Source organism: Mytilus galloprovincialis, chromosome 11 (assembly GCF_965363235.1).
Source record: "Mytilus galloprovincialis chromosome 11, xbMytGall1.hap1.1, whole genome shotgun sequence".
NCBI lineage: Eukaryota > Metazoa > Mollusca > Bivalvia > Mytilida > Mytilidae > Mytilus > Mytilus galloprovincialis.
In genome coordinates this window covers 57,447,803-57,462,117 of record NC_134848.1, presented here as the reverse complement: position 1 = coordinate 57,462,117, position 14,315 = coordinate 57,447,803, and the positions used below count along the sequence as shown (strand labels likewise).

At 36.5% G+C, this 14,315-nt stretch overlaps 1 protein-coding gene across 2 annotated transcripts in view; it reads right to left on the bottom strand.

Annotated features, from left to right (window-relative positions):
• The window catches only part of LOC143052449 (microfibril-associated glycoprotein 4-like), a 44,859-nt gene extending 32,350 nt beyond the window's left edge, over positions 1-12,509 (bottom strand). For both annotated transcript variants that reach the window (XM_076225486.1, XM_076225487.1), the window contains exons 1-2: positions 12,396-12,509; positions 10,778-10,866 (exon numbers count right to left, since the gene is read on the bottom strand). In XM_076225486.1, the coding sequence (XP_076081601.1) occupies positions 10,778-10,866; positions 12,396-12,456 (150 nt within the window). In that variant the 5' untranslated portion in view covers positions 12,457-12,509. The remainder of the gene's footprint in view (positions 1-10,777; positions 10,867-12,395) is intronic.
• Between the last annotated feature and the right edge of the window lie 1,806 nt (positions 12,510-14,315).

Genomic DNA, 14,315 nt, shown 5'->3' with positions numbered 1-14,315 from the left:
TTTGACCATCATTTAACAAATAAAACCACTCCTATTTTGGGAAGGGGATATGATAGTTCGTCTATAAGTGCGAGTGGAGAAGCCAAACATAATAAACAAGATTTAAATAATAGCCATTTCACTGAGAACATCAGAGCTAAACCTGAAATAAAATGTAAAATTAAACCGCAGCTGTATTACGGATCAGACGATCTAGAAGAGTACCTCACACAATTTGGCAGAACTTAATGATTGGGACTTAAGGTCTAAAGCCTTATTGTTGGCAAGTAGTCTAACAGGTAGCGCTCGTGCTCTGTTAAATGAAATGACAGAAGGTGAAAGGCATGACTTTGAATGTTTAGTGACAATGCTTAAAAGCAGATTTGGTTCTATAAATCGCTCAGAAGTTTTTAGAGCTGAGCTACAGACTAGAGTTAGATTAAGGAACGAAAGTTTGCCTGAACTGGCACAGGCAATTAAAAAACTTACAAGGCGAGCATACCCTGGTACTTCCCCTATTGTCAGGGATACCCTTGCGCTTGATTACTTTATTGACGCTATAACGGAAACTGACATTCGTCTAAGGTTGAGAGAAGTAGGTCCAAAAACAATATATGAAGCTGAAAATATTGCTGTTCGTCTTGAAGCTTTAAGACTAGCAGACAGACAAAAAGGGCGATCAGTGAGAACTACTGATGCATGTGACACTGATGATAGTAAAATGGCCAGTGAAATAAAAGAAATAAAATTAGGCATACGAAATCTACAAAATGATGTAGGGGCCATGAGGAAAAATAATACGTCTAATGGTCAACGTTATAATAATAATAACAATAACGGTTCACGTCAGCAAAGAGGAGCAAATAATTTTGGAAATAGAAATAACAACCAAAATTATAACAGCTCGGAAAACTACCAAGCGTCGAGTGCGGGGGTCGCGGCTCGACCACGATAAAAAGACCCAACAGAGTTATTTCAAATGTTTCTTGGGGGAAAGATAATGGACATTTTGTAGTTGCTAGTATAAATTCTATGTCTGTAAATATGTTGGTTGATTCTGGGGCAAGTGTCTCCATTTTGAGAAAAGATTTCTTTGATAGCCTTGCACTTGAGGATAGACCTCAAGTCATGCCAGTCAGAATGAATTTATTAACAGCTACTGGAGAAGTTTCAGAGTTTATTGGAAAAGTTAATTTAGAAATAAAATTAGGAAAACATGTTTTCAAACACGAATTTTTGTTGGCTGAAATCAAAGATATGGCTATACTTGGTATGGACTTTTTGATGACTAATAGTATTGATGTTCTTTTTAGCAAAGGTTGCCTGAGAATTAAGGATGAGTTTATAACCTGTTTTACAAATAAAGGTGATAGCTCATGTTGTCGAATCTCAATTGCGGAAACAGTTGATATTCCGCCTGATAGTGAAATGATAATAAAAGGAGTGCCATGTGGCCCCGTATATTTAATGAAGTAGGTATTGTGGAGACAAACAGGTCGTTTATTGAGAAAACTGGTTTATTGTTAGCTAGAGTAGTAGTTCAGCCAAATTCAAATATCATACCTTTAAGGGTTGCTAATTTTAGCTCAGAGCCGGTCAAGGTTTATAAAAATACAATTGTGGGTACTTTTGAACCTGTTGACTTAGAAACGTATGAAGTGAGCACTGTAAGTAGGGTCAATTGTGCAGATAGTAACACTAAAGTAGACATTCCTGATCATTTAAAGGGTGTATTTGAGAAAAGTTCCAAAGATTTGGATGAAAATTGAAGTCAAAAAGTTAAGGGAGTTTTTATGTTCTTATCAAGATGTTTTTTCAAAATCTCCATCTGATATTGGTCATACTGAACTCGTTAACCATAAAATAAATACGGGCAATGCAAAACCCATCAAACTTAGACCATATAGACTTCCTTTGGCAAAGAGAGAGGTTGCAGAGAAATAGATACAAGACATGGCATCAAGGGGCATCATAGAACCTTCAAGTAGTGCTTGGTGTTCCCCGGTGGTCATGGTTACGAAAAAGAAAGACCAGAGCATTCGATTCTGTATAGATTTTAGGAAAATTAATGATATTACTGAAAAAGATAGCCAACCGATCCCTCGTATAGAGGACACTCTGGATGCTTTAAGCGGCAGTAAGTGGTTCTCAACTCTGGACATGCGCAGTGGTTACTGGCAATGTGGTTTAGATGAGAAGGATCGGGAGAAAACAGCTTTTGCAATACCTGGTAGTGGTTTATGGCAATTTAAAGTGCTATGTTTTGGACTATGTGGGGCTCCCGCGACTTTTGAGCGGTTGGTCGAGAAAATATTTTCTGGTTTAACTTGGAGAATCTGCTTAGTGTATCTCGATGACATTATTGTGTTCTCCAAAACTTTTGATGAGCATCTCAAAAATTTAAGTGAAGTTTGTGATAGATTAAGATCAGCTAACTTAAAATTACATCCTAAGAAGTGCTTCCTTCTTCAAAAAGAAGTTACCTTTTTAGGACATAAAGTTAGTCACGAAGGGATAAGTACTGACGATGAAAAAATTAAGGCCGTGCAAGATTGGCCCACTCCCAAGAATGTAAAAGATGTACGTAGCTTTATCGGACTTTGTTCATATTATCGTCGATTTGTAGAAAATTTCTCTACCATTGCAAAGCCCCTACATCAATTAACCGAGAAGTGTAAGAAATTTGAATGGACAGAAGCTTGTAATTGCTCATTTGAGCATCTGAAAAAGTTGTTAATATCTGCACCTATCTTAGGGTATCCAATTAATGATGGTGGCTTTATTCTTGATACAGATGCTAGCAATGTAGGAATGGGGGCTGTTTTATCTCAAATCCAAGATGGGGTAGAACGAGTGATTGGCTATTTTAGTAAAACTTTTTCGAAAAGTGAAAGAAACTATTGTGTCACCAGAAAAGAATTGCTTGCTATCGTCCGTGCAGTTAAAAATTTTCATCACTATCTTTATGGTCGATCTTTTACTGTTCGTACAGATCATGGGTCTCTTCGATGGTTAGTAAATTTTAAAAATCCAGAGGGTCAGCTTGCCCGCTGGTTGGAAACACTTGGTGCATATGATTTTCAAATTATACATCGCCCTGGTCGCATTCATTCGAATGCTGATGCCTTGAGTCGTAGACCCTGTCCAGATGATTGTTCGTATTGCTCGAAAGTTGAGGATAAATTTTCAAATGTGGGTTTAGGAGAGGTTGAAATAAATAACGAGGTTTCAACCAAAGAAGTGGTAGTAAAGTCAGTTGTGGTTGATGATACGAATACTTTAACAGGCGCCGTTAAAGTTGAAGGTAATCAACGTATAGAGACTAGTAAGAAACCTAAAGTAGCACAACTATATGCTAGTTATAGGTCAGACGATTTAAATGCTTCTAAATCCTGTACAAAACATGAAAATGAAAGGGTGAACATATCTGATAAAGTGAAGGATGAAAGTGGATTTGTTTCAAAGGCATCACATGACGCTCGCAAATCAAGTAGTTCTCACACTTTTAATGTTCCCAATTTGAAAAGATCCGAGAAAATAAAAGGGAAAAGAGGATTTGCAGGAGAAACATCAGTTGATGTTTGCAAATCAAAGACCCATGAAAACATTATTAACCAACGGGTAGGAGTAGTTAAAACTCGAAGTATGAAACCTAATCCTTTGGATCAACAAAAACCGAGCTCGTCATCTCCGATGCACGATGAACAATTTGTTGAGATGGATTTTGATTTAGAAAATGAACAAGAAAATGACCCGGTACTAAAGATAATTAGGGATTGGCTAGTAAACAATTTGAAACCCATTTGGTCGGAAATATCAAAATTCAGTCCGATTATCAAATACTTCTGGAATAGAATTGAGTCATTTGAGATAAGAGACGGTATTCTATGTCGAAAATGGGAAAGTGAAAAAGGGGACAATGTCACCTGGCAAAAAGTAATTCCAGAAAATTTGAAAGAAAGTGTGCTCAAGCAGTTACACAATAGTGTCACTGGTGGTCATTTAGGTATTAAGAAAACCTAATGTAAGGTTAGACAAAGATTCTTTTGGTTTGGAGTACGAAAGTATATTGAGAATTGGTGTAATAAATGTGATGTATGTGCATCACGAAAGCGACCAAATAGGAAACCAAAAGCACCTATGAGACAATACAATGTCGGTGCTCCTCTAGAAAGGGTTGCTATGGACATAATGGGGCCTTTGCCTAGGTCAATTCAGGGAAATAATTATTTACTCGTTATTGGTGATTACTTCACTAAGTTTGTGCATGCCATTCCACTAAAATCTCAGGAAGCAGAGGTTGTAGCTCGAGCATTAGTAGACAATTTTATCTCAATCTTTGGAGTTCCCTTACAAATACATACGGACCAAGGGGCTAATTTCGAGTCCCATTTGTTTAAAGAACTTTGCAAACTGATAGATATTGACAAGACTAGAACCACGGTTATGAGACCCCAGTCTGATGGAATGGCTGAGAGGTTTATGAGAACCCTGGAAAATATGTTGTCTTCATTTTTATCGAACCACCAAAAGGATTGGGACAAATTTGTGCCCATTCTAATGATGGAATATCGATCAGCTGAACACGAAAGTACGGGTGTGTCACCTTGTAAAATGATGTATGGACGTGAAATCAATCTACCGGTAGATTTATTGTTTGGTAAATCTCCTGACAGTCCTAAAAGCTCTATTTCTGACTTTGTAAATGATCTTGAACATACACTGTTGACTGTTCATGAATTTGCAAGAACCAATTTAAATGTGGCTAGTGATGTTATGAAGAGAAACTATGATCATAACATTCACTTAAAGCTGTTCAATCCTGGTGATCCAGTCTGGTATTACCAATATCAACGGACGGTTGGTGTAAATCCAAAATTTCAGAGGCCTTGGCATGGTCCATTTGTTGTTACCCATCGACTGAATGACGTCTTATATAGAATTCAGCTGGGTCCAAGAATGAAACCGAAAGTGGTTCACCATGATAAACTCAAACCTTATTTGGGAGATCATGGTCCAATCTGGTTTTCATAGTTGATAATTATCAAATTCAGTTGAACTTTGATCTACTGGTCATAGTTGTATTGTATGCATGTTGGTTATTTTTTTTTTTTTTTTGTCCATATGATTAAAATATTGAATGAATATAGGTATGACCTTTATTGCTAATTAAATTAGTTTGTACTACTCTTTGTATACGTTGTTGAGTGGTAAAAATATAAATTATTATAATGATAAGTCCATAATTATGTATCCCTCTCTTATGATTGTTATTTTATTCTTTTATAGAGTAAATGGATGTGTGTTATCTGTGAAGATATGACCTTTGATAAGAGGTGGTTCCTGGAGAGACACGTTCTAGAAAGGCATTCAGACTTTGCCTGGAAGTGTCCAGAATGTAAGAAATTATTCCAAAGACGGAATTCAAACCATGGGTGCATAACTCTAGAAAGCCAGATGATATGCTTCCAGAGCAGCTCCGGACTTAGAGGAAAAGAGGCAGAAGAAGATCTAGAAAAATTTAAAACTGAGGAAATGCCGAAGAAAATCAAGTTATTGGATGGTAAAGGGAATGAGATTGAACTGGCACCCAGACGTAATAGGTATGCCAAATCAGAGATGGGTGAAACCAGCTACAGAAACACTGGTACTAATAAAGGAGTTGAGTTTAAGAAGAGAGGAAGCTCATTGAAGGAAACGTCAAGAAAAAGAACAGATAGATCTGATATAGAAGACAAAGAAAATAACAACATCTCCGGGCCAACTCCTGCAAAGATTTGTAAACCAGCAGAGACGAAAGAACAAAGGCTGAAGAAAATTAAAGACGTGCTACAAGATCTGATGAGTGAGAATGGGGAAACCATAACCATTTCTGTAGAACCAGAGGCAGATAAAGTAGAAGAAGATACTAGTAGTCAAATATTAGAGGAAGGAGTCGAGCTTCATGTATCAGAAACCGAGGTGAACAAGTTAGAAAAAGCAGATAACTATCACAAGCGTTCCTCCTCCTCAACAGCATCGTCAGGATCGTCGTCTAGCTCGTCTAACTCCTCAAGAACAGCAAAGAAACCAACTCTAGATAGTAGACCACAAAATACAGAGAACGTAGTAGTAGAACCTGTTGAGACCATAATTGAGCCAATCAGGAATGTTGAGTTTTCCGCTCAAACAGAATTGGTGGAGACCTTCCTGCAGTCCCTACAGGACACGCAAGAGAACACCCTTACCCTAAATGTTGGAGGAATGAAGATAGAAACCAGTAAAAACACACTCAGAGCAGATCCTTCATGTGTATTCGCATTAATGCTACAACCGTTAAGTCCATTCCGACCTTCAAACAATGTATATTTCTTTGACCGCGATCCAGCTCACTTTAAGATAATTCTTAATTATTTGAGAAACAATTGCAATGTCGAAAAAAGATACCTACCTAGAGAACACATCTATCTGTATGAGTTATTGCAGGAGGCGAAGTTTTACAAACTGTCAGGGCTTGTTACAACCGTTCAGGAGAGATTGAATGACTTATGTGCATGCAGACTCAGTAGTTTCTGAACTTTGTTGTTGAATTTGATGTAGTTTGATGTTTGTTGCTAATATATTTAGTAAAATTTATCTTGGGAACGAAATAACATCTTTGTTGTTAAATCACACATAGTTACCTCATTTTGGAAGATAGTATAGCTACTTTAATGAGTTTTTCCTAAACCGTATAAATAAGCTCACCAAGCTCATATATTTGGGGACCAAATCCTTAAGGAAGGGGGCAATGTTATGCCGGCTCCCCGTAGTTATTCAGTGTTATTTTTAATATGCATGTTCGTTGTTGTTGTGATCCCTGATCATAAGTTGGTTATCGAATGTGTTTGATAAGTCAGGAAAGGCTTAGTCTTGAACATATAAAACTATTAATTTGTATGATTTAAACCTGTGTATTATTGTTTTTGAGACAGATAACGTTTATTCTCGTACTGTTGGAAAATGAAAGTAGGCCATAGATTTTTATTTACGGCTATAAATAATAATAATATGGTGATTCTTGTTGGCATAATTTTACATCTTATAATTCTTTATGTTTGGGTTTCTTTTGTGGATGATTGCTAATTTCTCGGAACAGTTAGAGACTGTAAATAACTCTCGTTCCGATTTTTAATGTTTGTCACCGATTTAGGTGACACTTACATGTTCGATGTGTATTGGTTAGAATGCTCGTTTCTTGTTGACTATCGATTGCTAAATACAGTAGTTTGTATCTGTTTGAATCCATTACAAACGTTTTCCAAGCTTTTAGTTGCATTTTAAATACATAAATTATATTTGTTCGTGAAGAACATGGCATTGTTTACTATTTTGTCACCGTTAAGGGAATTTCCCTAAGAAGAGTGATGGCTTGTGATTGGGCGTCTCTATATAAGCTCAATTCTCATTGGTCAATTAAGAATATAAATACGTGTGGTTGACTGCGTCAAGAGAGATAGCTCAAACTTGTGGAAAGAGTCGTATCAAATAGAAAGATAAACTAAATACAAATATGTCGGATGTAATGAATTTAAAAGTTAGTATTGTGAAATATATTATAGGATTATAATTATATTAAAGGTGACGGTGACAAATATCAGTCCCGGTGATTAAATCTCGGTGACGGTGACGGTGACTATAGCTGTAGGTGACGGTGACTATATCTGTCGGTGACGGTGACTATACTTGTGGGTGACGGTGACTAAATATTTTTGTCACCAGATTCGGAGATTCAGATGTGTATATTATAGATTAATGAAAATATAACCGTGGCTATTGAGATAGTATTAATTATAAATAGTTTTAATTGAAAAACATATATGTTATGTTTTTAATATAACAGTTTGAGGAAGATCAAGCCTTTTGATTTTGTGTAGTAAAAGTAATTATAACTATGATTGAAACCTTTGTATAAAGGATTTGTGTTAAAGAAAAGCTATACATATTTATAGCTTATGAGCAGTATTCACCCACGTGAATAGTTGTAAGACCAACCATACCCGGGGGCACTGACCAGTGACAGCACCGAGAGTCTAGACTGGTTCCAGTATTTTATCTCATTAATAAAATGTTGAACTTTATAAATATTCTATTTCATTTTAATAATACTCATGAAAACATGACTACAATAGTACATTAATACACCTCTATTGGTATATAATTCCTTCGTCCTATTTCGGGTTTAGATCGGTGGTTTAAATTAAGACACCTTTCTCGACCTCTAATAGATTCCTTTTTATGTAACCCTGTTATCTCTGGTGACCGACTCTAACGCCAGAGAGGCAGCGTAACAATATATCATCCATACCCTATCGTCATTGATATATCATCCATACCCTATCGTCATTGATATATCATCCATACCCTATCGTCATTGATATATCATTCATACCCTATCGTCATTGACATATCATCCATACCCTATCGTCATTGACATATCATCCATACCCCATCGTCATTGACATATCATCCATACCCTATCGTCATTGACATATCAATCATACCCTATCGTCATTGACGTATCATCCATACCCTATCGTCATTGATGTATCATCCATACCCTATCGTCATTAATGTATCATCCATACCCTATCGTCATTGATGTATCATCCATACCCTATCGTCATTGACATATTATCCATACCCTATCGTCATTGACATATCATCCATACCCTATCGTCATTGACATCTCATCAATACCCTATGGTCATTGATACATCATCCATACCCTATCGTCATTGATATATCATCCATACCCTATCGTCATTGATGTAACATCAATAGCCTATCGTCATTGATATATCATCCATACCCTATCGTCATTGATATATCATCCATACCCTATCGTCATTGATATATCATCCATAACCTATCGTCATTGACATATCATCCATACCCTATCGTCATTGATATATCATCCATACCCTATCGTCATTGACATATCATCCATACCCTATCGTCATTGACATATCATCCATACCCTATCGTCATTGACATATCATCCATACCCTATCGTCATTGATATATCATCCATACCCTATCGTCATTGATATATCATACATACCCTATCGTCATTGACATATCATCCATACCCTATCGTCATTGACATATCATCCATACCCTATCGTCATTGACATATCATCCATACCCTATCGTCATTGACATATCATCCATACCCTATCGTCATTGACATATCATCCATACCCTATCGTCATTGATGTATCATCCATACCCTATCGTCATTGATGTAACATCAATAGCCTATCGTCATTGACATATCATCCATACCCTATCGTCATTGACATATCATCCATACCCTATTGTCATTGATATATCATCCATACCCTATCGTCATTGATATATCATCCATACCCTATCGTCATTGATATATCATCCATACCCTATCGTCATTGATATATCATCCATACCCTATCGTCATTGATACATCATCCATACCCTATCGTCATTGACATATCATCCATACCCTATCGTCATTGACATATCATCCATACCCTATCGTCATTGACATATCATCCATACCCTATCGTCATTGACATATCATCCATACCCTATCGTCATTCACATATCATTCATACCCTATCGTCATTGATATATCATCCATACCCTATCGTCATTGACATATCATCCATACCCTATCGTCATTGACATATCATCCATTCTTTATCGTCATTGACATATCATCCATACCCTATCGTCATTGATATATCATACATACCATATCGTCATTGATAGATCATCCATACCCTATCGTCATTGACATATCATCCATACCCTATCGTCATTGATATATCATCCATACCCTATCGTCATTGATATATCATCCATACCCTATCGTCATTGACATATCATCCATACCCTATCGTCATTGATATATCATCCATACCCTATCGTCATTGACATATCATCCATACCCTATCGTCATTGACATATCATCCATACCCTATCGTCATTGACATATCATCCATACCCTATCGTCATTGACATATCAATCATACCCTATCGTCATTGACATATCATCCATACCCTATCGTCATTGATATATCATCCATACCCTATCGTCATTGATGTATCATCCATACCCTATCGTCATTGATGTATCATCCATACCCTATCGTCATTGACATATCATCCATACCCTATCGTCATTGACGTATCATCCATACCCTATCGTCATTGATGTATCATCCATACCCTATCGTCATTGACATATCATCCATACCCTATCGTCATTGACATATCATCCATACCCTATCGTCATTGATGTATCATCCATACCCTATCGTCATTGATGTATCATCCATACCCTATCGTCATTGATGTATCATCCATACCCTATCGTCATTGACATATCATCCGTACCCTATCGTCATTGACATATCATCCATACCCTATCGTCGTTGACATATCATCCATACCCTATCGTCATTGACATATCATCCATACCCTATCATCATTGACATATCATCCATACCCTATCGTCATTGATATATCATCCATACCCTATCGTCATTGATATATCATCCATACCCTATCGTCATTGACATATCATCCATACCCTATCGTCATTGACATATCATCCATACCCTATCGTCATTGATATATCATCCATACCCTATCGTCATTGACATATCATCCATACCCTATCGTCATTGATATATCATCCATACCCTATCGTCATTGATATATCATCCATACCCTTCGTCATGGACATGTCATTCATTCATTCATTCATTACACATTATCATATTATTATCCATACCTCATCGTTTTTACAATTTTCTACGTGTTCACAATTGGATTGATTTTGAATTCCGGTACATGACAGACAACTCTGTCCTGCTTCACATACTGAAATAATAGGATGAATACTGCAAATAACGTATCTTTTCGTTGGCTTCTTTCATTTTCCTCGTAAATATTAAATCCAGACGGTAGAACTACTGTAGGAGACCTAGCATGAGATCATAGTGCGATACTGGCAAAAATATCGCACTGCATGAGATCATACTACCAAAGTACAAACTAGCATGATATTATACTAACAACAGTACAGCCAAGCATGAAATTATACTGAAAATAGTACAGTCTAGCATGAAATCATACTGACAATAGAACTTATTAGCATGAGATCATACTAGCAATAGTACTGCCTATCATGAGATCAAAAAGACAATAAAACTGCCTAGGATGAGATCATATTGACAATAGTACTGCCCAGCATGATATCATTCTAACAACAGAACTACATGTAACCAGTATGAGATCATATTGACAAAAGTACAGCCTAGAATGAGATCAAACTAACAATATAACCACCCATAGCACACGATCATACTGATAAAAGTACTGGACAGCATGCAATCATACTGACAATAGAACAACCTAGTATGAAATAAAACTGACAATAGAGCTGCTAAACCAAAAATAATAATGACAATTGTACTGCCCATCATGAGATCATACTGAAAAGAGTACTGCCCATCATGCGATCATACTGTATATGGTACTGTCCAACAAGAGATCATACTGACAATAGTACTGCCAAGCATGAGATCATACTGACAATAGTACAGTCCAGCATAAGATCATAATGACAACAGTACAGTCCAGCATGAGATCATACTGACAATGGTACAGTCCAGCATGAGATCATACTGACAATGGTACAGTCCAGCATGATATCATACTGACAACAGTACAGTCCAGCATGAGATCATACTGACAATAGTACTTTCCAGCATGAGATTATACTGATAATAGTACTGTCAAGAATGAGAGCACACTTTCAATACCACTTGAAATATTGAAGCAAATTTTATACCGAATGATTTTTAAAAATGAAAGATTAGTTATCATTTTGGAGAGATTCCAAAAGTGTGCAGTGCATAGATAGCCACCAACTTTCGGCAGGGAAACTGGCAATCCAAGTCAATTAAGATTGGATAGCGATAAGAAGTTGTACATGTAGTAGCTTAGAGGGCATGTTTCTTTGGGGCAAGCTTTTTTAGAACGTTGATAATAAGGACACATGTATTGACATACAGGAACAACTTTTTTTAAACTAGTTGTCTACATGGCAGGGTGGCAATATAATGGACGCGTCGAAGAAGAGCTAACCATATAATTACAAAACAACCAACACAAACTACACAGAAATGGGATCCATAGATCATAGGTGTCAATTTCTGTGTCCTTTTGTGGAGATTTGACTCATTGACAATATATCACTTAGTCTTTTATATATAATGTCTACGCTAAAATGTACTTTTAAATTTTTCGCTTAAATATTCTGCATACGTATAACAGTTTTCTCTGAATAAACGAAATCCAAATCGATATGGAAATTCACTATATTTAGATAATATTAAAAGACTTACGGTTCAGATTAATGCAAAATCCAACTATAAAGACGGCTAACACTATATTGTTCAATGACATTATCTTAACAACACGTTAGTTTTATTACGTGGTTTGCACTTCTTATCTATACACACATGTACAACATGTACTTCGAATATATTAAGTCGATAAACTACATGCTGTCATGGATGATTTCTTATTATTGAAAATGCTTCATTCAAAGATATATTTCTGTCACCTAAATTTTGTTCATAAATCGTGTTTCAAGATGGACACTAAATCTACTTTATATAAAGGGTTTGCAGTATTCTAAAAAAAAACCAGACCTACCTTTTTTCCGAAAAAAGTTAATATCAATGATCATGTATTCATGAAAGGCCTAAGGGCATACAGTTCAGGTGAACACTGCAGACGGACTGGTATATCTTGCAAAGATTAAAAATACGAAGTATATATTATTTGTAATGCAAGATAGAATTCAGCACTTCTAAAAGTTTGACCTCAGATGGATTTATTAAATAATTCCGGTCTTTATTCGGTCATATAGCTCTTTAACTGGTTTGGTTCTTATCAGTGGCGGATCCAGAACTTTTCCTAAGGGGGGCGCTGACTGACCTAAAGGGGGGGGGGGGGCGCTCCAGTCATGCTTCAATGATTCCATATATAATCAACCAAAAAAAAGCGCTTCGAGCTTATGGAAATTATGATTTATTTATTTTTAATTTCTAGAATATAAAGCTATATACAACTAGTGTATGATGTCGCATGATAAGACTAAAGCATCCCTGTGTCTCGCATCCTGTAACATTCTGAAAGAACTAAAATATTGAATGTAGTAATAAAACAGCTCCCGGCCACTAGCACTTATTCTCAGTCATTGTCTGCACTTCCTGTGCCAATAATATATAGTAACTTACAAAAGTAAATCGATCAACTTAAACTTGTTCTGTTAAGAATTTGGAATATTGGAACAAAAAAACAAGTTCACTTTATGCATCAAGAGTTAAGGTCATGCAGACAAAGCTTTTAATAATGCGCTATGTGTACGCAAATCGGCAACTGAATTTACAGTTTGTTCTGACGTTGTGCAGTTTCACCACTGTCCAAAGCCTGAGGAGGATTGGTTTTCCATGTATATATGTCAGGAGCCGGATATTTAGTGGCTTGTCCTTGGTTGCTGTCCGTCAAACTAAAACATGTACCTGTTGTTCTTGTATTGTGAATGTCTTTTCATAACTCTAGCCATGAGTTGTACTTTAAATGTTTAAATTGTTTCCCATTTTGTCGAATAGGGGTTATAGCGGAAATGAAATGGTAATGGTTTTGCTCATTGTTGAAGGCAGCATGTTGTTCCTTTATTGGTTTTATTAAGGTCATTCAAACTCTCGTGGATAGTTGCTTTATTGTGAATTTTACCACATCTCTTTATTCTATTTCTAATGTATGCATTGTTATGATGGTATGATACTAAACCCCTAACGGGAAGGATTGTGCCTGATGTTCATATGATGAAATCATAATCTTTCAGTCAGTTTAATTGAAGTCTGGAGCTGGCATGTCAGTTAACTGCTAGTAGTCTGTTGTTATTCATGTATTATTGTCATTTTGTTTGTTTTCTTTGGTTACATCTTCTGACATCAGACTCGGACTTCTCTTGAACTGAATTTTAATGTGCGTATTGTTATGCGGTTACTTTTCTACATTGGTTAGAGGTATAGGGGGAGGGTTGAGATCTCACAAACATGTTTAACCCCGCCGCATTTTTGCGCCTGTCCCAAGTCAGGAGCCTCTGGCCTTTGTTAGTCTTGTATTATTTTAATTTTAGTTTCTTGTGTACAATTTGGAAATTAGTATGGCGTTCATTATCACTGGACTAGTATATATTTGTTTAGGGGCCAGCTGAAGGACGCCTCCGGGTGCGGGAATTTCTCGCTACA